The sequence below is a fragment of the Mobula hypostoma genome, chromosome 15, assembly GCF_963921235.1.
Source record: "Mobula hypostoma chromosome 15, sMobHyp1.1, whole genome shotgun sequence".
NCBI lineage: Eukaryota > Metazoa > Chordata > Chondrichthyes > Myliobatiformes > Myliobatidae > Mobula > Mobula hypostoma.
In genome coordinates, this window is record NC_086111.1 from 68,660,821 (window position 1) to 68,683,331 (window position 22,511).

The 22,511-nt window shown below is 44.0% G+C and overlaps 1 protein-coding gene across 2 annotated transcripts in view; it reads left to right on the forward strand.

Annotated features, from left to right (window-relative positions):
• Positions 1-22,511, forward strand: part of copg2 (COPI coat complex subunit gamma 2) — a 107,037-nt gene that overhangs the window by 3,681 nt on the left and 80,845 nt on the right. The window contains exons 1-2 of one of the 2 annotated variants that reach the window (XM_063068227.1): positions 2,234-2,386; positions 19,781-19,833. In XM_063068227.1, the coding sequence (XP_062924297.1) occupies positions 2,350-2,386; positions 19,781-19,833 (90 nt within the window). In that variant the 5' untranslated portion in view covers positions 2,234-2,349. Of the gene's footprint in view, positions 1-2,233; positions 2,387-19,780; positions 19,834-22,511 lie in introns of those variants that run through there. The other variant, XM_063068228.1, reaches the window with a different exon arrangement.

Below are 22,511 nucleotides of genomic sequence, written 5' to 3' on the forward strand. Positions count from 1 at the left end.
CGAGCTTTACCAGGATGCTGCCTGGTTTAGAGACTGGATAAACTTAGGTTGTTTTCTCTGGAGCATTGGAGGCTGGCGGGAGATCAGATGGAGGTTTATAAGATTATGAGAGGCATAGATAGAGTGGACAGAGGGTTTCTCAGGGTTGAAATGTCTAATACCAGAGGACGTGCATTGAAGGAGAGAGGGGCATGTTCAAAGAGGATGTGAGGGGTAAGATTTTTACTCCGAGGGTGGTGGATGCCTGGAATACTGCCTGATAGGGTGATAGAGACAAATACATTAGAGGCTTTTAAGAGATATTTAGATAGGCACATGAATATGAGGAAGATGGAGAGATATGGACATTGTGTGGGTAGGAGAGATGTGTTTGGGTGCTTTAGATTTGCTTTTTAGCTGATTTGACACAATATTGTGTGCAAAAGGGCCTGTTCCTGTATTATCCTCTATGTTCTATGTTTTAATTCAATTGCCCCTCACAGATGAGTTTCTCAAGCAGATTGTTGAACCTGGATTCCAGTATCTACAGTCTGTTGTGTCTCTAGCTTTCCCAACTGTCTCTGAATTAGCCAGCTCTGTTTTATGGCCGTCACCTGTACATTAATGCAGATTTTCTCTCTCCACAGACTGTCTGGTCTGCTGGGTATTTTTAGCCTTTTTAGTTTCTTCTAGGTTTACAGAAACTCTTCGATGTTTCGAAGTTCTAGCATGGCCTTTTTTTTCTTTGGTTTTTTTTCTCTCTCTCATTAATGGCCACATTTATCCCACTTTTCAACTTTTCCTGATACTGAAGATGTTGGAAATCTGGATCAACACACGCAATCCCACGGCTGTCTATAAGGAGTTTGTACATTCTCCCCGTGACTGTGTGGGTTTCATCCAGGTGCTCCGGTTACTTCCCAGATTCCAAGGAGAGTTAGGGTTAATAGTTAATTTGTCACAAGGGTGTAATTGGGCAGCGTGAGCTCGAGCTCATTGGGCTAGAAGGGCCTGTAACCATGCTGTATCAGTTGATCAATCAATCAATAAATAAATGCATGAGTTAAAACTATGCTGGAGGAACTCAGCAGGTCAGGCAGCACCTATGGAGGGAAAATCCCTCTGCAGATGCTGCCTGACCTGCTGAGTTCTTCCAGCATTTTGTGCTTGAACTTTTCCTGGTATTAGACTGTAAGGTGCAGAGTCTTTGCATTTGTATTTATTTTATTCCTTACATCCAAGGAAGTAAAATTCTTTCTGTTGTGTCTCTGTCGCAATGTACAAGTGATAAGGCAGGGAAATATGGGAGGACATTGCCCAAACATAAGATTGTATACACAATTGTTTTGTATAATGCATGTACAGTCAGATATGCAGTCAGATCAGTGTGTATTGATAAATGCGATGGCCTGGTGAAAGAAGTTGTCCCGGAGACTGTTGGTCCTGGCCTTAATGCTGAGGTACTATTTGCCAGATGGTAGCAGCTGAACAGTTTGTGGTTGGGGTGGCTGTAGTCCCAGATGATCCTCTGGGCCCTTTTTAATGCTGCTGCTGTAAATATCCTGAGTAGTGGGAAGTTCACATCCACAGAAGCACTAGGCTGTCCACACCACTCTCTGCAGCGCCCTGTGATTGAGGGTAGTACAGTTCCCGTACCGGGCAATGACACAGCCGGTCAGGATGCTCTCGATGGTGCCCCTGTAGGAAGTACAAGGATTTGGGGACTCACGCTGAACTTCTTCAGCCGTCTAAGGTGAAAGAGGCACTGTTGTGCTTTTTTCATCACACACCCAGTATGTACAGTCTTATGCAAAAACAATTCCTGTTGAACCCTATGGTATTTTAAAACCTAGCAAACTAGGTACCACAACTGTTCTTGGAGTTTTTCTTTAGGAATAATTTGTCTTCTGCACGCTGGTTGATCTTTCATTGATCCTTACTAGTCCATAGATTTACTAAGCATGCCCGCAGGAAAATAAATCTCAGGATTGTATATTGTGACATATATTTACTGATAAATAATCTTTTTGAACTTTTTACTTCTGAAACTACAAATTCCCACTTGTGCAGTTGGCGCATGCTCAGAATTAAGACCAGACTGCACACGAGTCTGGGATTCCAACGCATGCGCAGACTCTGGATCCAGCAGCAACACGCTTTCGCAAATTGCGAATCCTGTCTCCGTGTGCCCCAAGTGCTGAGCATGCGCAGTGTGAGAGAGCGCGTGATCAGTGACGTGTCGGTGTGACTGGCTGGCAGGAAGTAAAAGTGCAGTCACCGGAAGACGGAGCAGTGGACTTACGGGGAGTCGGGGAAAATATCTTGCAGCCACTTATCTCGGCAGAGAGTTTAACACCGGGGCTCGGAAAGATGTTGAAGAAGTTTGACAAAAAGGACGAGGAGTCTGGTGAGTTGCGGCTCCGTCGGGAAGGTGGTCGGGATTGGTTGCTATGGCAGCACCAGGCTAAGGACCAGGGCCTGTAGATGAGAGATGAGGGTCCGGGAGATGATGTAGAGCATCTTGTTCTCCAAAAATACCCTGCCGAAGGCCAGTGAGGGTAAAATAATGATGACCGTGCGATTGTAGTTGATTTCTGTTTTTGTTGATATTCTTGGATGTCACCTTGCACCTTATTGTCTTCCTGCACTGAACTTTCTCTGTAACAGTAGCACTTTATTGTGTATTCTGTTATTGTATTACCTTGTACTAGCACGATGTACTAATGTGATTAAATATTAGCGTGCAAAATAGTTTTTTTCATTTTACCTCAGTGCATTGGAATATGTGGCTTTAATTGTCACATGTACTAAGATACAGTGAAAACCTTGTCTTGCATATTGTTCACACAGATCAAATAATTGCAACAATTTTTTGAGGTAGTACAAAGTAAAACAATAACAATGCAGAATAAAGTGCAACAGCTACAGAGAAAGTGCAGTGCAGGTAGAATAAGGTGAAAAGTTATAAGGATGTAGGTTGTGTGGTCAAGCATCTGTATTGTTGTACTGCTGTTGTTTCCACAGAGTCATCAGCTGTGGTTGGCAGCTTACTGGGAATCTTCTCAGTTGTGCTGGTGGGTTATTTTGTTGTGTCACTTGGGCTTGGCATCATATTGTCGGTGATAATGACCCAGTTCTCCCTGCAAATGCGCTACACTACACCCATAACATCCCAATGACCCTGTGATCTCTGTCTTAGAGGTCTATGTCTGAACATCCTTCAGGAGGGTGAATCCTCACAGATCACCAGGCCCCGATGGTGTAACTGGCAGGGTACTGAAAACCCGTGTGACCAGCTGGTTGGAGTGTTCAAGGATGTATTTGACCTCTGCTGTGTTCTGAGGTTCCCACTGCTTCAAAAGGCAGCAATCCTTCCAGTGCCCAAGAAGAAACATAGAAAACCTACAGCACAATACAGGCCCTTTGGCCCACAAAGTTGTGCCGAACATGTCCGTACCTTAGAAATTACTAGGCTTACCCATAGCCCTCTATTTTTCTAAGCTCCATGTACCTATCCAAAAGTCTCTTAAAAGACCCTATCTTATCCGCCTCCACCACCATTGCCAGCAGCCCATTCCACACACTCACCACTCTGAGTAAAAAAAAAAAACACTTACCCCTGACATCTCCTCTGTACCTACTCCCCAGCACCTTAAAACTATGTCCTCTTGTGGCAACCATTTCACCCCTCGGGAAAAAGCCTCTGACTATCCACATGATCAAAGCCTCTCATCATTTTATACAACTCTATCAGGTCAACTCTCATCCTCCGTCGCTCCAAGGACAAAAGGCTGAGTTCACTCAAGCAGTTTTCATAAGGCATGCTCCCCAATTCAGGCAACATCCTTGTAAATCTCCTCTGTACCTTTTCTATGGCTTCCACATCCTTCCTGTAGTGAGGCGACCAGAACTGAGCACAGTACTCCCAAGTGGGGTCTGACCAGGGTCCTATATAGCTGTAACATTACCTCTCGGCTCCTAAATTCAATTCCACGATTGATGAAGGCCAATGCACTATATGCCGCCTTAACCACAGAGTCAACCTGCGCAGCTGCTTTAAGCATCCTATGGACTCAGACCCCAAGATCCTTCTGATCTTCCACACTGCCAAGAGTCTCACCATTAGTACTATATTCAGCCATCGTATTTGACCTACCAAAATAAACCACTTCACACTTATCTGGGTTGAACTCCCAGTTTTGCATCCTATCGATGTCCCGCTGTAACCTCTGACAGCCCTCCACACTATCCACAACACCTCCAACTTTTGTGTCATCAGCAAACTTACTAACCCATCCCTCCACTTCCTCATCCAGGTCATTTATAAAAATCATGAAGATTATGGGTCCCAGAACAGATCCCTGAGGCACACCACTGGTCACTGACCTTCATGCAGATAATGACCCGTCTACAACCACTGCCTTCTGTGGGCAAGCCAGTTCTGGATCCACAAAGCAATGTTCCCTTGGATCCCATGCCTCCCTACTTTCTCAATTAGCCTTGCATGGGGTACCTTATCAAATTCCTTTCTCAAATCTATATACACTACATCTACTGCTCTTCCTTCATCAATGTGTTTAGTCACATCCTCAAAAAATTCATTCAGGCTCGTAAGGCATGACCTGCCCTTGACAAAGCCATGCTGACGATTCCTAATCATATTATGCCTCTCCAAATGTTCATAAATCCTGCCTCTCAGGTTCTTCTCCAACAACTTAGCAACCACTGAAGTAAGACTCACTGGCCTATAATTTCCTGGGCTATCTCTACTTCCTTTCCTGAATAAAGGAACAACATCTGCAACCCTCCAATCCTCAGGAATCTCTCCTGTCCCCATTGATGATGCAAAGATCATAGCCAGAGGCTCAGCAATCTCCTCTCTGGCCTCCCACAGTAGCCTGGGGTACATCTCATCCGGTCCCAGCGACTTATCCAACTTAATGATTTCCAAAAGCTCCAGCACATCCTCTTTCTTAGTATCTACATGCTCAAGCTTTTCAGTCCACTGCAAGTCATCCCTATAATCGCCAAGATTCTTTTCCATAGTGAATACTGAAGTAAGGTATTCATTAAGTACCTCTGCTATTTCCTCTGGTTCCATACACACTTTTCCACTGTCACACTTGATAGGTCCTATTCTTTCACATCATATCCTCTTGCTCTTCACATACTTGTAGAATGCCTTGGTGTTTTCCTTAATCCTGCCCGCCAAGGCCTTCTCATGGCCCCTTCTGGCTCTCCTAATTTCCTCCTTAAACTCCTTCCTATTAGCCTTATAATCTTCTAGATCTCTAACATTACCTAGCTCTCTGAACCTTTTGTCAGCTTTACTTTTCTTCTTGACTAGATTTAATACAGCCTTTGTACACCACGGTTCCTGTACCCTACCATAACTTCCCCGTCTCGTTGGAACGTACCTATGCAGAACTCCACACAAATATCCCCTGAATATTTGCCACATTTCTTCCATACTTTTCCCTGAGAACATCTGTTCCCAATTTAAGCTTCCAGTTTCCTGCCTGATAGCCTCATAATTCTCCTTACTCCAATTAAACGCTTTTCTAACTTGTCTGTTCCTATCTCTCTCCAATGCTATTGTAAAGGAGATAGAATTATGATCACTATCTCCAAAATGCTGTCCCACTGAGAGATCTGACACCTGACCAGGTTCATTTCCCAATACCAAATCAAGTACAGCCTCTCCTTTTGTAGGCTTATCTACATATTGTGTCAAGAAACCTTCCTGAACACACCAAACTCCACCCCATCTAAACCCCTCGCTCTAGGGAGATGCCAATCGATATTTGGGAAATTAAAATCTCCCATCACGACAACTCTAATTATTACACCTCTCCAGGATCTGTTTCCCTTTCTGCTCCTCTATATCTCTGTTCATCTTGATGTTCAGGCAGATCAAGACCCTGCTGCCCCCCTCACTGGATCCCCTGCAGTTTGAGTACTGTCCCAACCGCTCAACAGATGACGCCATTGCCATGACCCTCCACCTGGCCCTAACCCACCTGGACAAAAAAGACATGTACGTTCGAATGCTGTTCATAGACTTCAGTTCAGCATTCAACACAATCATTCCTCAGAAACTGATTGGAAAGCTGAGCCTACTGGGCCTGAACACTTCCCTCTGCCTGGCCTGCTGCGTTCACCAGCAACTTTGATGTATGTTGCTTGAATTTCCAGCATCTGCAGAATTCCTGTTGTTTGCGTTTAAATTCACTACTGCGAAGCCTCTTCCGGTGATGCCTACACCGAAGAAGTTTAGATCCTCTCTTCGACGGGAGTTCAGTGAAACCATCTCTCACTGTTCCCCATCAGTTAGTCCTGACGAAGGGTCTCGGCCTGAAACGTCGACTGCGCCTCTTCCTATAGATGCTGCCTGGCCTGCTGCGTTCACCAGCAACTTTGATGTATGTTGCTTGAATTTCCAGCATCTGCAGAATTCCTGTTGTTTGCGTCTAAATTCACTACTGCGAAGCCTCTTCCGGTGATGCCTACACCGAAGAAGTTTAGATCCTCTCTTCGACAGGAGTTCAGTGAAACCATCTCTCACTGCTCCCCATCAGTTAGTCCTGACGAAGGGTCTCGGCCTGAAACGTCGACTGCGCCTCTTCCTATAGATGCTGCCTGGCCTGCTGCGTTCACCAGCAACTTTGATGTATGTTGCTTGAATTTCCAGCATCTGCAGAATTCCTGTTGTTTGCGTTTAACTTCCCTCTGCAACTGGATCCTAGACTTCCTGACTGGGAGACCTCAGTCATTCTAGATCGGAAGCAGCATCTCCATCACACAGAGCACGGTGGCCCCCCAGGACTGTGTGCTCAGTCCACTGCTGTTCGCTCTGCTGACCCACGACTGTGCTGCAACACACAGCTCGAACCACATCATCAAGTTCGCCGATGACACGACCGTGGTGGGTCTCATCAGCAGGAACAATGAGTCAGCATACAGAGAGGAGGTGCAGCGGCTAACGGACTGGTGCAAGGCCAACAACCTGTCTCTGAATGTGAACAAAACAAAAGAGATGGTTGTTGACTTCAGGATGACACGGAATGACCACTCTCTGCTGAACATTGACGACTCCTTCATAGAGACTGTTAAGAGCACCAAATTTCTTGGTGTTTACCTGGTGGAGAATCTCACCTGGTCCCTCAACATCAGCTCCATAGCCAAGAAAGCCCAGCAGCGTCTCTACTTTCTGCGAAGGCTGAGAAAAGTCCATCTGCCACCCTCCATCCTCACCACATTCTACAGAGGTTGTATCGAGAGCATCCTGAGTAGCTGCATCACTGCCTGGTTCAGGAATTGCACCGTCTTGAATCACAAGACCCTGCAGCGGATAGTGAGGTCAGCTGAGAAGATCATTGGGGTCTGTCTTCCTGCCATTACAGACATTTACACCACACGCTGCATTGGCAAAGCAAACAGCATTATGAAGAACCCCACGTACTCATACAAACTCTTCTCTCTCCTGCCATCTGGCAAAAGGCACCAAAGCATTCGGGCTCTCACGACCAGACTATGTAACAGTTTCTTCCTCCAAGTCATCAGACTCCTCAATACCCAGAGCCTGGACTGACACCAACCTACTGCCCTCTACTGTGCCTATTGTCTTGTTTATTATTTATTGTAATGCCTGCACTGTTTTGTGCACTTTATGCAGTCCTGGGTAGGACTGTAGTCTAATGTAGTTTTTATGTTGTTTTACCTAGTTCAATGTAGTTTCTGTATTGTTTCATGTAGCACCATGGTCCTCAAAAACGTTGTCTCATTTTTACTGTGTACTGTACCAGCAGTTATGGTCGAAATGACAATAAAAAGTGACGATTTGACTTACTATTGGGTGGCTTATAAAAAACACCCAGTAAAGTTATTGACCCCTCCTGTTCCTAACCTCCAGCCGCAGAGACTCCATGGCATCCACCTTTTCTACAGCCGTTACACTATCTCTGATTAACAGTGCCGCGCCCCCACCTCTTTTGCCTCCCTCCGTCCTTTCTGAAACATCTAAAACCCAGCACTTGAAGCAACCATTTCTGTCCCTGAGCCATCCAAGTCTCTGTAATAGCCACCACATCATAGCTCCAAGTACTGATCCACATTTTAAGCTCATCCACTTTGTTCACAGTACTCCTTGCATTAAAATAGACACATCTTAAACCGTCGGTCTGAGCGCGTCCCTTCTCTATCACCTGCCTGTCCTCCCTCTCGCACTGTCTACAAGCTTTCTCTATTTGTGAGCCAACCGCCTCTTCCCCATCTCTTCATTTCCGTTCCCACCCACTGGTAATTCCCTCCCCCTCCCTTCCCCCATCCCAGTTTCACTCTGCCTCCTCCCCCAGCTGCCTGCTACCTCCCTTATGGTTTCGCCTCTTTCTACTACCCATTATGCTTTCCCCTATTCCTTCACCTTTCCTGCCTATCCCCTCCCTGCTTCCTCTCCCCCACCCCTTTATCTTTCCCCTTACTGGTTTTTCACCTGGAACCTACCAGCCTTCTCCTTCCCACCCTCCCCCCGCCTTCTTTATACGTTATACTTTTATACTTTATTGTCACCAAACAATTGATACTAGAACATACAATCATCACAGCAATACTTGATTCTGCGCTTTGTGCTCTCTGGAGTACAAATCAATAGTAAATATTAAAAATTTAAATTATAAATCATAAATAGAACATAGAAAAGGGAAAGTAAGGTAGTGCAAGAAAACCAAGATGCAGGTCCGGATATTTGGAGGGTACGGCCCAGATCTGGGTCAGGATCCGTTCAGCAGTCTTAGCACAGTTGGAAAGAAGCTGTTCCCAAATCTGGCCATACGAGTCTTTAAGCTCCTGAGCCTTCTCCCGGAGGGAAGAGGGACGAAAAGTGTGTTGGCTGGGCGGGTCGTGTTCTTGATTATCCTGGCAGCACTGCCCCGACAGCGTGCGGTGTAAAGTGAGTCCAAGGACGGAAGGTTGGTTCGTGTGATATGCTGGGCTGTGTTCACGATCTTCTGCAGCTTCTTCCGGTCTTGGACAGGATAACTTCCATACCAGGTTGTGATGCACCCTAGAAGAATGCTTTCTATGGTGCATCTATAAAAATTAGTGAGGGTTTTAGGGGACAGGCCAAATTTCCTTAGCTTCCTCAGGAAGTAAAGGCGTTGGTGGGCCTTCTTGGCGGTGGACTCTGCTTGGTTGGACCAAGTCAGGTCATTTGTGATATTGACCCCGAGGAACTTAAAGCTTTTGACCTGTTCCACTTGCGCACCACCGATGTAGATGGGGTCGTGCGGCCCACTACTCCTTCTGAAGTCAACAACCAATTCCTTCATCTTGCTGACATTGAGGGGTAGGGTATTGTCTTCGCACCATGCCGCCAGGTTCTTAATTTCCTTTTGTACTCAAACTCATCATTACCCGAGATACGGCCTACAATTGTGGTGTCATCAGCAAACTTATATATTGAGGGCCTCTGCCCCTTCCCTCTTCAGTCCTGACAAAGGGTTCCGGCCCGAAACATTGACTGATCGTTTCCATGCATGCTGCCTGACCTGCTGAGTTCCTGCAGCGTGTTGTGAGTGTTGCTTTGACCCCAGCATCTGCAGAGTATTTTGTGTTTACAATTCTAGTTTAAACTCTCCCCAGTAGCCTTAGCAAACCTCCCCGCCAGGATATTGGTCCCCCTGGGATTCAAGTGCAACCTGTCCTTTTTGTACAGGTCACACCTGCCCCAGTAGAGGTCCCAATGATCCAGAAATCTGAATCCCTGTCCCCTGCTCCAATCCCTCGGCCACGCATTTATCCTCCACCTCATTCTATTCCTATACTCACTGTCGCGTGGCACAGGCAGTAATCCCGAGATTACTACCTTTGCGGTCCTGCTTCTCAACTTCCTTCCTAACTCCCTGTAGTCTTTTTTCAGGACCTCTTCCCTTTTCCTACCTATGTCAATGGTGCCAATATGTACCATGACCTCCGGCTGTTCTCCCTCCCACTGCAGGATATCTTGGACGCGATCTGAAACATCCCAGATCCTGGCACCTGGGAGGCAAACTACCATCCGAGTTTCTTTCCTGCGTCCGCAAAATCGCCTGTCTGACCCCCTAACTATAGAGTCCCCTATTACTACTGCCTTCCTCTTCCTTTCCCTACCCTTCTGAGCCACAGGGCCAGACTCTGTGGTGAGCTGCCTCAGTAACTCAATAGCACTCACTTTTACTGTAATGAAGTGCTTTGAGAGGTTGGTTGTGGCTAGTATTAACTCCTGTCTGATTAATTACTGGGACCTGTTGCAATTCGCCTACCGCCACAACAGGTCAACAGTGGATGTAATCTCCCTGGCTCTCCACTCAGCTTTGAAGGACCTGCACAACAGCAAAACAGACTTCAGACTACTCTTCATCAATTCTACAGTACTGTCCAAAAGTCTTAGGCACATGTAGCCACGGTGCTTAAGACTTTTGCTCAGAACAGTATTTGTCAATGTGGAGCAGTGTATAAGTTTGTAAGTCTGGTGGGAGCAAACGATGTTGTGAATGGGGAGGATGGAGCACCACGGGAGGGATGTGGGACAGGTGGCAGAGGAAGAGTGCCAGGGGCAGGGGAGAGGGGTGGTGCCAGTGCAGACACACTTAGCCCTGTGACACCAAGCAAGGCCATTTGATTCCAAGCAACTGACTTATTGATCATTTGATTCCAAACAATTGGTTTATTGATCATTAGTATCATGATATGATAAAAGGAAGGAAAATTGTTAAACCTTACTTCTAATTATTATCTGATGCAAGAACACACAGTACTATGGGAGATAAAGCAACTGCTTCTTTATTAGTAGCTCGCTACTGGAGAGAGAGCACTTCTCGGGCACAAATGGGTCCGTACCAGTGGTCTCTCTCCGCACACAGATAGAATCTTTTTTTATACCCTTTCTGTCACGTAGCAGGAAACAATTTTTTAGCTACCCCCATAGTCACTGGCCCAGCAACAGTGGTATTTTAAGACAAAGACTCTTTGGTTGCCTTAATAGGCCAAAGGTCATCTACCTCAGGCGATGTGCAGGATGAGATAGCCCCTCGTTTTTTCAACTATAGTTTCACATTTTGTTGGCCAGTTTTACCACATCCCATTCTTCAGGTGTACAAGCCAGCAGAGCTTAGCTTGAAGTCTAATTTTTAACATGTCAGCAGAACAAATTACCATCTCATTAGAATGTCACTCCAGTGCTTCCCACTCCCTTTTCCCCAACCATGATTCCTCTCTCCTTGTCCCCTTCCCGCTTTCAGTCCACAATAGAGATCGTGTTAGAATCAGGTTTATCATCACTCTGATGTGTCATGATTTTTTTTTGCAGTAGCAGTACAGTTCAATGCATAAAATTACTACAGTACTGTGCAAAAGTCTTGGGCACACTGGAGTGCCTAAGACTTTTGTACAGTACTGTAGCTTGGTGTTCAGCACCATCATTCCCTTGTACTAATAATCAAGCTTCAAAACCTAGGCCTTTGTACTACTCTCTGCAACTGGATCCTCATCTTGCTTATTGAGCGACCACAGTTAGTGCAGATGGGTAATAACTTCTAGCTGACTGTCAACACAGCTGCATCTCAGTGGGGTACTTAACCCACTGCTGTACTCTTTGGTCTTGACTTTGGCTAAGCACAGCCTGAATGCCAATGATAAATGTTCTGGTGACACCACTGAAGTAGGTACAGTACTGTGCAAAAGCTATATATAGCTAGGGTGCCTAAGACTTTTCCACAGTACACTAGTAATTTTATGTATTGCACTGTACTGCTGCTGCAAAAAGAAACAAATCTTCATCATATGTGAGTGATAAACCTGATTCTGATATGGGTCTCTATTGTGGATTGAGAATGGGAAGGGGGCAGGGAGAGAGGAATCATGGTTGGGAAAAGGGAAGGGGAACGGGGAGGATACGGGAACTGTAATAATCAATAAACCAATTGTTTGGAATCAAATTATTTTGCTTGGGGTCTTGGCGCTGGATGTGTCTGCTCTGGCACTCCTATGCCACTGGTCCCACACCCCTCCCATGGTGCTCCAGCCTCACCGTTCCCACCGTCCTTTGCTCCCACCAGATTTAGAAACTTGTTTATGGCTCCATATTGACAAATGTAGTACCGTGGAAAAGTTTTAGGCACCCTTGCTATATACAGTGGCATGCAAAAGTTTGGGCACCCCGGTCAAAACTTCTGTTACTGTGAATAGCTAAGCAAGTAAAAGATGACCTGATTTCCAAAAGGCATAAAGTTAAAGATGACACATTTCTTTAATATTTTAAGCAAGATTACTTTTTTATCTCTATCTTTTACAGTTTTCAAAATAACAAAAAAGGAAAAGGGCCCAAAACAAAGGGTTGGGCACCCTGCATGGTCAGTACTTAGTAACACCCCCTTTGGCAAGTATCACAGCTTGTAAACGCTTTCTGTAGCCAGCTAAGAGTCTTTCAATTCTTGATTGGGGGATTTTCACCCATTCTTCCTTGCTAAAGTCTTCTAGTTCTGTGAGATTCCTGGGCCGTCTTGCATGCACTGCTCTTTTGAGGTCTATCCACAGATTTTCAATGATGTTTAGGTCAGGGGACTGTGAGGGCCATGGCAAAACCTTCAGCTTGCGCCTCTTGAGGTAGTCCATTGTGGATTTTGAGGTGTGTTTAGGATCATTATCCTGTTGTAAAAACTTCTTTTACAGGTGGTGTGATGTTTGCTTCCAGAATTTGCTGGTATTTAATTGAATTCATTCATTCTACCAGTGGAATGTTCCCCGCGCCACTGTAGTATTGTTCCCCGCGTCTATTGTAGTAATGAGAAGGGGGCATGTCACAGATGTTGCTGGACTTCAGTGATGCACATCACCTTCTTTAGGCACCACCTCCGAAAGATGCTCTTGATGGTAGGGAGGTCTGTGCCTTTGATGGAGCTGGCTGAATCAGGCCATAATACAACCAGTCAGAGTGATCTCCACCATGTATCTACAGAAAGTCTTTAGTGACATACCAAAGCTCCACAAACTCCTAATGAAGTACAACTGGAGTGTGCCTGCTTCATGTTAGACCCACATTTTCCATGATGAGGTCTAGTGCATGCTATCCTAACTTTCTCTTCCTGAAGTTCCCAATCAGTTCCTTGCTCTTTCTAAGTGTAAAATTGTTGTTCCGATACCAATCCGCTGATCTGTCTCACTCCTGTAAGCCTCCTTGTCGCCATCTGAAATTCTACAGTACTGTGCAAAAGTCTTAGGCACATATACAGTGGTGTGTAAAAGTTTGGGCAACCCTGGTTAAAATTTCTGTTTCTGTGAATAGTTAAGTGAGTAGATGAACTGATCTCCAAATGTCATAAAGTTAAAGATGAAACATTCTTTTCAACATTTTAAGCAAGATTAGTGTCTTATTTTTGTTTTGTACCATTTTAGAGCGAAAAAAAGGAAAGGAACACCATGCAAAAGTTTGGGCACCCCAAGAGATTTGAGCTCTCAGATAACTTTTACCAAGGTCTCAGACCTTAATTAGCTTGTTAGGGGTATAGCCTGTTCACAATCATCGTTAGGAAAGGCCAGGTGATGCAAATTTCAGAGCTTTATAAATACCCTGACTCCTCAAACCTTGTCCCAACAATCAGCAGCCATGGGCTCCTCTAAGCAGCTGCCTAGCACTCTGAAAATTAAAATAAATGATGCCCACAAAGCAGGAGAAGGCTATAAGAAGATAGCAAAGCATTTTCAGGTAGCCATTTCCTCAGTTCGTAATGTTATTAAGAAATGGCAGTTAACAGGAACTGTGGAGGTCAAGTTGAGGTCTGGAAGACCAAGAAAACTTTCCGAGAGAACTGCTTGTAGGATTGCTGGAAAGGCAAATCAAAACCCCTGTTTGACTGCAAAAGACTTTCAGGAAGATTTAGTAGACTCTGGAGTGGTGGTGTACTGTTCTACTGTGCAGTGACACCTGCACAAATATGACCCTCATGGAAGAGTCATCAGAAGAAAACCTTTCCTATGTCCTCACCACAAAATTCAGCGTCAGAAGTTTGCAAAGGAACACCTAAACAAGCCTGATGCATTTTGAAAACAAGTCCTGTGGACTGATGAAATTAAAATAGAACTTTTTGGCTGCAATGAGCAAAGGTATGTTTGGAGAAAAAGGGAGCAGAATTTCATGAAAAGACACCTCTCCAACTGTTAAGTACGGGGGTGGATCGATCATGCTTTGGGCTTGTGTTGCTAACTGCATTTCTTTGGCTTTGTATCTGTACTCGGTACAATGACAATAAAGTTGAATCAAAATCAAATGACCTGAGTTTGCCCTCCTGAGCCCACATTAAAATCTGTATCCTTCTGAATTAAAAAGAAAAATCCCTTTACCCTTTCATTCTTGCAAAATACTGTGCTGATGATTTTAATGATTTTTCCTTCTTTTTGTAGTTGCAGTCTTAAAAGTCCATGCCTATCCTACCTGGACAACTGTATTAAATCCTTACAGTTAGGTTTGGGATCCTATCTCAATACTTAAATATCTCTGATCAATATTATCAGTGACATTCTTTGCCTAATCCATGAGACTGTTGGAAAGGTAGCCTATGGTCTCTGAAGTATGGTAGCATATGCACACACTTTACAGTACCAATGACCTGGATTTAATTCCCTCCACTGTCTGCAAGGAGTTTGTACGTTCTCCCTGTGACAGCGTGGGTTTGCTCCCAAAGTCCAAAGACATACCTGTTGATAGGTTTATTGGTCATTGTAAGTTGTCCTGTGATTAGGCTAGGACTAAATTGTGGGATTGCTTTGTGGTGCATCTCAAAAGGCCTATTCTATGCTGTACTGTATCTCAATAAATAATGTACTGGGAATGTTAAGTGAGATGGTATCAGCAGAGAGAGGAAACGAGTTAAAGTTTCAGGTAGATTTATCTATTATCAGAACTATCCTTGTTCTTCTCAACTGTACACCTGACTACACATTGTCTTCCAATGTTTGCCTATGTTTTTCCCCGTTTGGGTGAGATCCACTTGTGTAGTTCCATTAATGACATTTTGGTAGCAGTCACTCACCACCAATAGCTTCTCTCTTCACAAGTGCAACAGCATCTCTGCTCTTCTGCAAGAGTCTCTCCTTGTCCAGTTCCTGTCTCTGATCTATGTGTAAATTACAGTGACATAATGCAGAAATACACTGACACTCAGCTTTGTTACAGTGTCACCTCATGAAAGTCAGTTTAACGTTCTGTGGAAACAGTTAAAATGTGATATTTTAGAGTTAAGCGTCAACGCATTAGAAAATTAGTAGATGGTTTGAATGGCAAAATATATAGCTTTAAGCTGTAGTTTGATAGTTCTATTTCAAAATTTAATATTGTGTGACACTGATAGTCTGCTTCTACCATGATAAGTAGATTTTTGTTAAAACTTAGCAATTGATTTTGAACATTTTCAAGTTCACTAGAAGAAAAGCTCCCATTTATACATAAATTTTTGATCAAAGTATATTTATAGTGCACTTTAGCACTTCTGAAGTGCATTTACTTACTTCTGTAGTGCTGGAAATGCTGTAGCTTATTTTTGCATGGAGACCCCATAAGTAACAAGGTGACATTTGTTTTAAAGCAATTTAGGTAATCAAACTTCATTCTTATCAAATTTACAAATCACTTCCAAAATGCCTGGGATATAGAATTAAAACTTGCTGTTATAGAATATGTGCATCACATTTTATTTTATTTTCTGCATGTATTTCTTGGTACAAGTGTAGATAATGAGTTTACATGATTGAAAAGTCTTTTCTGGAAATGGAAAACGTAACGTGGGGGGTCTCCTGCAAATGATCAGATAATCTGTGCTGGGTTTATGGTTGAGGGAAAATTGCTGGACTGCACACTGGGTGAACTACCGTGATTTACTTAAGAAAAGCCCAGGGATCTTTAACACCCATCTGGCAGGATAAATAAGATACAGTTATACAGCATGGTATCAAGCCCTTCTCAAACACTGATTTTACACTAATTCCATTGTTTAACACAGCCCACCAGAGATTACATACCAGAGGCAATTTATTGTATCCAATTAACCTACCTCAATAAGCTTGATGCTCTCCTTCCTCTAGAATGTACTTAATTATATGCTCTAATTTCTTAGAGAGTGACTTGTATACGGATATGAGAGTGCTTTTCTGTTTCACTTTTGCGAGTAGGACATAAGCACAGTTTTAAAAAATACTGCTGGCAACTGGTCAGTTTATTTAGCCAGAGGGTGGTGAATCTGTGGAATTCATTGCCACAGTCAGCTGTGGAGGGCAAGTCATTGGATATATTTAAAGTGGAGGTTGATAGCTTCTTAATTAAAAAGGACATCAAAGGTTACATGGAGTAGGCAGGAAAATGAGGTAGAGGATGATTGAATGGCGGAGCAGACTTGCTGGGCCAAATGGCCTAATTCTGCTCCTACATCTTATAATCTAGTATATCTGCTCATTTCCTTTTAAAATAAAATATAGTTGATATTTTTTTGAGAGAGTGGTGCTTCCAGATTTTGAATATTTTCCATCCCACTAACCAAGCTGTGCATTGTTATCAGTATGTTGGTTCCATCACAGTTCATGATCTTACTATGCTTAATGGAGCTTTATTTTCTGTCTTGAGCATTGGTGTTCAGAGGGATAAAACATGTGTTTCAGCTGTGTTTTTTAAAAAAAACCAGGTTACACTGCATCTAGGGTACCATGACTGTGATACATTGGCAGGAGAGTTTACAGAAATAGCTGTTGTGATCCCTGGACAGTCCTGACGAAGGGTCTTGGCCCGAAATGTCGACTGTACCTTTTCCTGTAGATGCTGCCTGACCTGCTGCATTCCACCAGCAATTTTGTGTGTGTTGCTTGAATTTCCAGCATCTGCAGATTTCCTTGTCTTTCTTTGCTAGTTAGAAACTATGTCCCAATTAAGCATCTCAAATAAATGAAGGGAATCCTGGCTATATTCTCAATGTTTTTGTTTTTTCAGAATTGTCCAAAGTAAGTGGCTTTCCTGATTAACTAATGGCCCATTTAGTCAGAATCTACAGTATTTAAAGCAGAGGTTGACAAGTTCTGGATTAATAAGGGCATCAAAGGTTCTGGGGAAAAATGGCAGGTGATGATTTGGGTGGGAAAATAAATCAGCCATGATAGAGTGTTGGAGATGGCTCAATGGGTCAAATAGCCTGATCCTACCCCTATGTCTTGTGGACGGAGGGGGAGCAGCTTTCCACAAGTTGGACAATTCATAGTTCAAGCCATCAGGTTGTGGATCCAGGAGGAGTTTGAGGTGCTGATTCTTGAGGTGTGATTGGCATGGCAGAGTCCGATGTTGCCAATATAATCAGATTTGTTGGTTCATAAAATAGATGGCATAATTCATGCAAATTGTCTCTATGCTTGGACACTGTTCATCTTTGCTCACTGTAAATATTTAGGGAATGCTATGCAGACTCGATGGACCAAATGGCCTAATTCTGCTCTTGTATCTTGTGGTCTTATAATGTCCCAAGGTACTTTAAAGGAAATTACAGGACAAAATGTGACATCAAGCTTCACACAGTTGACCATTGGACCCCCTTCCAGGGAGGATGAGACCTGTACAGAAGGGATGGTTTGCACCTGAACTAGTATTCTTGCAGGAAAGTTTGCTAGTGCTGCACAGGGTGGGGTGGGTGGAGGGAGGGTGAGATTTAAACTAGAGTTGGGGGGGGTTGGAATCAGAGTGCCAGATCTGTGGAAGTCGAATCCGGTTGAAGTCACTCAGAGACCGTATAAGTACAAACTCTTTATTCAAAGCACCTGGGGCTTACTCAATTAGTCGCTCAAACAGGAATAGTCTGTCTGTGACTGTTCCTGCCCGATCCACCAACGAACTAACAATTCCTCTTAAACCACAGATATACTTGTTCAGATACCTCCCACACAAGACAGGCTGGAGTCAAAGTTATCCACTACATGACGGCCCCAAAAGACAAGTTACAAAATAAGCATAATGGACAGAACATACAGAAACAGGCTAGAGTGGTCCTATCTCTACGCGTGAGTGCACAAGGAGATAAGCATCCTGAAACTCTAGCTAGCTACCTCCAAGAAGAAATATGGCTCAGCATGGCTTAGCAGATCTGTTGATCATCAGCGGTTTCTTTCAGAAAATCAGGCTGCTGTCGTTTAATGAAGTGTTAACCCTTTTACCTACTTTATCAGATCAGATGGTGAAGTGGTTGTGCCTACATATCAGAAGTAAGGAGTTGTAAGGTTGAGAATGGTAGGATTCATGCTCTGAGTTATGTATATTTCAGTGCTAGGAAAGGGCATGGATCAGCAGGTGGAATTATGACATTGTACTATTAATGAGACTTGGTTGCAAAGGGGCAGGACTGGTGGCTCAGGGTTCCATTGCTTTAGACATGAAAGAGCGGGAGGGATTAAAGGGGGATGGATGGCATTACTGGTTAGAGAAAATGTCATGGCAGTGCCCAGACCGGAGAGCTCGTCTACTGAAGATGTATGGGTGGAACTGAGGAATTGGAAAAGGATGACTACGTTGATGGGGCTATATTATATATCACCCAACAATCAGCGGGATTTAGAGCAAGTCTGTAGAGAGCTCGCAGACTTTTGTATGAAACATAATGTTGTGATTGTATGTGATTTTAATTTACCAGTATGGAACTCCCATACTGTAAACGGGCTGGACGGGAAAGAGTTTGTCAAATGTGTTCAAGGAAAGGTTCCTTAATCAGTATATAGAGGTCCTAGCTAGAGAGTGCATAGATCTCTTATTAAGAATTAGACAGAGCAGGTGACAGATTTGTGTCAAGAAAGGATCAGAAAGGATCTGGCAAGTGTGGATTGGGATAGGTTGGTTTCTGGGAAAGTGTGTTTTCTGGCAAAGGTATACTTGTAAGTGGAAGGCCTTCAAAAGTAAAATTTTGAGAGTACAGAGTTTGTATGTTTCTGTAAGAATAAAAGGCAAGGATATAGGTTTTCAAGAGAGAGAGGCCCTGGAAAAAGGAAGAGGTTCATCAGAGAAAGGAACAAATGAGATGCTTGAGTATAAAAATGCAAGAGAACACTTAAGAATTTACTGCTTCACTGTTGTAATAAAAGTTCAGTTTACAACCCAGGCAGAAGAGGCGCAGGTGGGACATGAATTTCTCTATCTGTGTGATAAGAATGAGTTTTCTGTCCTACTGTTGATCCTGTGTCTTGGGTGTTCTTCCTGAGCCTAATTGGAACTTCTAACTTCACATCCCATTCACTATTGGAACACTCATTTCCACTTCGAAAATTTGCCCGATTCCATCCTCTGCTGAGTCCCATCAGCAACTGATGCCCAATCTAGTGTTGGTAAACTCCTAACTTCAGCCTGGCTTGTTGAGTTTCTGACCTCCCATTTTCAACAGTTGGTGGACCATCCTGCCTTTTTTTTCTCCTCCTATATTATTCCACCCTTGTTCTGATTTGGCTGCTATACCATCACTCCTTAAATTTCAGTAATCATCCAAAATTCCCAGTGCAGGTTTATCTTTGTGGTCTTCTACCACCAGCTCAATCTTTGTTTCTCGGGCATAGGTTTCATTTGTTCCACAACATAAACCTCCTGTAGATTCATAATTTTACATATTTCCTGGAACCTGAACTAGTCAGTTAGAGTTTCTTGTTTCAGTACTCTGTTGAGAATCCTGGGGTATTTTTGATATTCTGTTGTAGTGTGTTGTTACTCCTGTATACTATGTCATGATGGTTTTTTTTTATATTTTCCTGTTTCCTTCCCCAGGTGGGGGCTCAAATCCATTTCAGCATTTGGAGAAGAGTACTGTACTGCAGGAGGTAAGCACTGATCTTGATGTACCTCATTTTTCCAGTCCTGCACTCTCAAAACTTAAAGAATTTGGACCAGCTAGTCTTTCCATATTCATTAGGCAGTGATGGAATCCTATGACTTATAAATGGACCCATCAGCTCATTTGATCAATGCTTGCCAGGATTCCAATCTAAGCCAGTGCCATTTTCCTGCATTTAGCCAATTTCAGAGGGGATGACAGGAGCAAAGTTTTCATACAGAGAGTGGTGGATGTGTGGAATCCACACATGTCAGCAATGGTGGTGTATCATACAGATACAATAGGGTCTTTTAAGAGACTCTTATATGGGCACACGGAGCTTAGGAAAATAGAGGGCTATGCAGTAGGATAATTCTAGGCAGTTTCTAGAGTAGGTTACATGGTTGGTACAACATTGTGGGCCAAAAGACCTGTAAGTGTGCTGTAGATTTTTGTTTTATGTTCTATTACTGTCGTAACAGGTGGTTGTTTGAGTTACTGTCGCTTTCCTGTCAGCTTGAAGCAGTCTGGCCAATCTCCCCTGAGCTCTCTCATTAACAAGGCATTTATGCCCACAAAACTGCTGCTCACTGGGTGTATTTTAGTGTTTACTAAGAATGGTGTGAGAACAAGAGATCGTTGTGCATGAAAATCCCAGGAGATCAGCAGTTTCTGAGATACTCAAACCACCCCATCTGTCACCAATGATCATTCCATTGTCAACGTCACTTGGATCACATTTCTTCTCTATTCTCATGTTTGCTCTGAACAATTGAACCTTTTGACAATATCTACATGCTTTAATGCATTGAGTTGGTGCCACTTGATCATATAAATAAGCAGATATATCTAATAAAGTGTAAGGTGCTTCCAAGAACCTTAAAACTATGCCCCCTTGTGTTAGCCATTTCAGCACTGGGGAAATAACCTTTGGCCATCCACACCATCAATGCCTCTCATCATCTTATACACCTCTATCAGGTCAACTCTCATCCTCCGTTGCTCCAAGGAGAGAAGGCCAAGTTCAATCAACCTATTCTCATGACACATTCTCCAATCCAACAACATCTCCATAAATCTCCTCTGCTCTCCCTCCATAGCATCCACATCCATCCCACAGTGAGGTGACCAGAACTGAACACAGTATTCCAAGTGGGGTCTGACCAAGGTCTTGTATAGCTACAACGTTATCTCGCGGCTCTTGAATTCAATCCCATGGTTGATGAATACCAACACACCATACGCCCTCTTAACAACACCACCAACCCTAGTGTAACTCAAAGGTGAAGAAAAGCACCCATTAACTTGTTGAATCTTGAAGTGGATGGGCAACAGTAGCAGACGACCATGATCATGCATCTAGTGGCCACTTTGTTAGGTATAGGAGGTACCCAGTAAAGTGGCCACTGAGTAGATCTCATTATTGTCCTTGTTACCTTTCTTGGGTTGCACAGAATATGGGTGGAAGCAGGTTATTTTTGACTCTCAAAAATGTTCAAACCATTTGCCTTCTCATTCAGTTATTTGTCAAGTTCCAGTTTATTGTCCTCTGACTGTACATATATATGTTGTTCGTCCATCATTGACGTCGATGAGGACCTCGACACCATAATGATGGTGTCGAGACTAGCGCGTGATTTGGATTTAAGTGAGGGAGAGTTGCGCAGCGTCAGCCTCACTCCCTCTTCCCAATTCCCATCTGGATCCAGTGGCAAGACAGAGTCGAGATGGCTGGAGATAGGACTAGGCGCAGTGGATGACCAGGATGTCTTCTGTGTCTTGTCCTGCTCTACACGTTCCACGACGCTTGCAGAGACCGCCTTCTTGACCTTTGGACCTTCCATTGGTCTCGTCCGCTCAATCCGCCGGAGTCTGTCTTCAGATGCTGGGATAGACAACTCCCTATCTCACCGAGGGTTTGAGACCCGTCGGCTACCCTCACCTGGTTTAGCCGGCTTGTCGAAGCCGTTGCCCGGGGTGTGGCCGCTGTTGTATGCATACAGCTACGGGGAGCCACAGGTGAGAACTGAGTGCCAGGTGGGGTCCAAAGCTGGACTAACTGCCCTGAAAAGGACGCGACATGTTCCCCCACCAGAGGTGCTACCCCTCCCTGACACCCCATACACCCCACATATATATGACATACACTGATAAAACATATATCACACACAGCACGTAAAACAAAATATTACCTCAAATAAGTTAATAACATTTAATTCAAAATTCATGTAGATTGCAGTACATGTAAACAGCTCTCGGTCCTAGTGATGAGACCTTGGTGGTGGCAGGGTATTCAGTAGTCTCACAGCCTAAGGGAAGAAGCTGTTACCCAGTCTGGCAATCCTCGTCCTGATGCTCCTGTACCTCCTCCCTGATGATGGTGGGTCCAAGAGATTGTGGGATGGGTGGTCGGGATCTTCAACAATGCTTCAAACCCTTCGTGTACAACATTCCCAGTAAATGTCAACAGTAGTGGGAAGTGAGACCCCGGTGTCAGGGGCTGTCCCAGTGGAGGTTGACCAGATTTAAGTGTCAACAGGAGATTAAAATAAACAGTGGAAAGTGGCAGACAGATGGGCGTTGATTAAATTGCAAGACCCAAGTTGAGCTGTCGCACATCCTGTGGACGATTTATAGTGGTATTGTGTTGGCAGTGGACTAATGAGCTGGGAATACAGCTTCAAA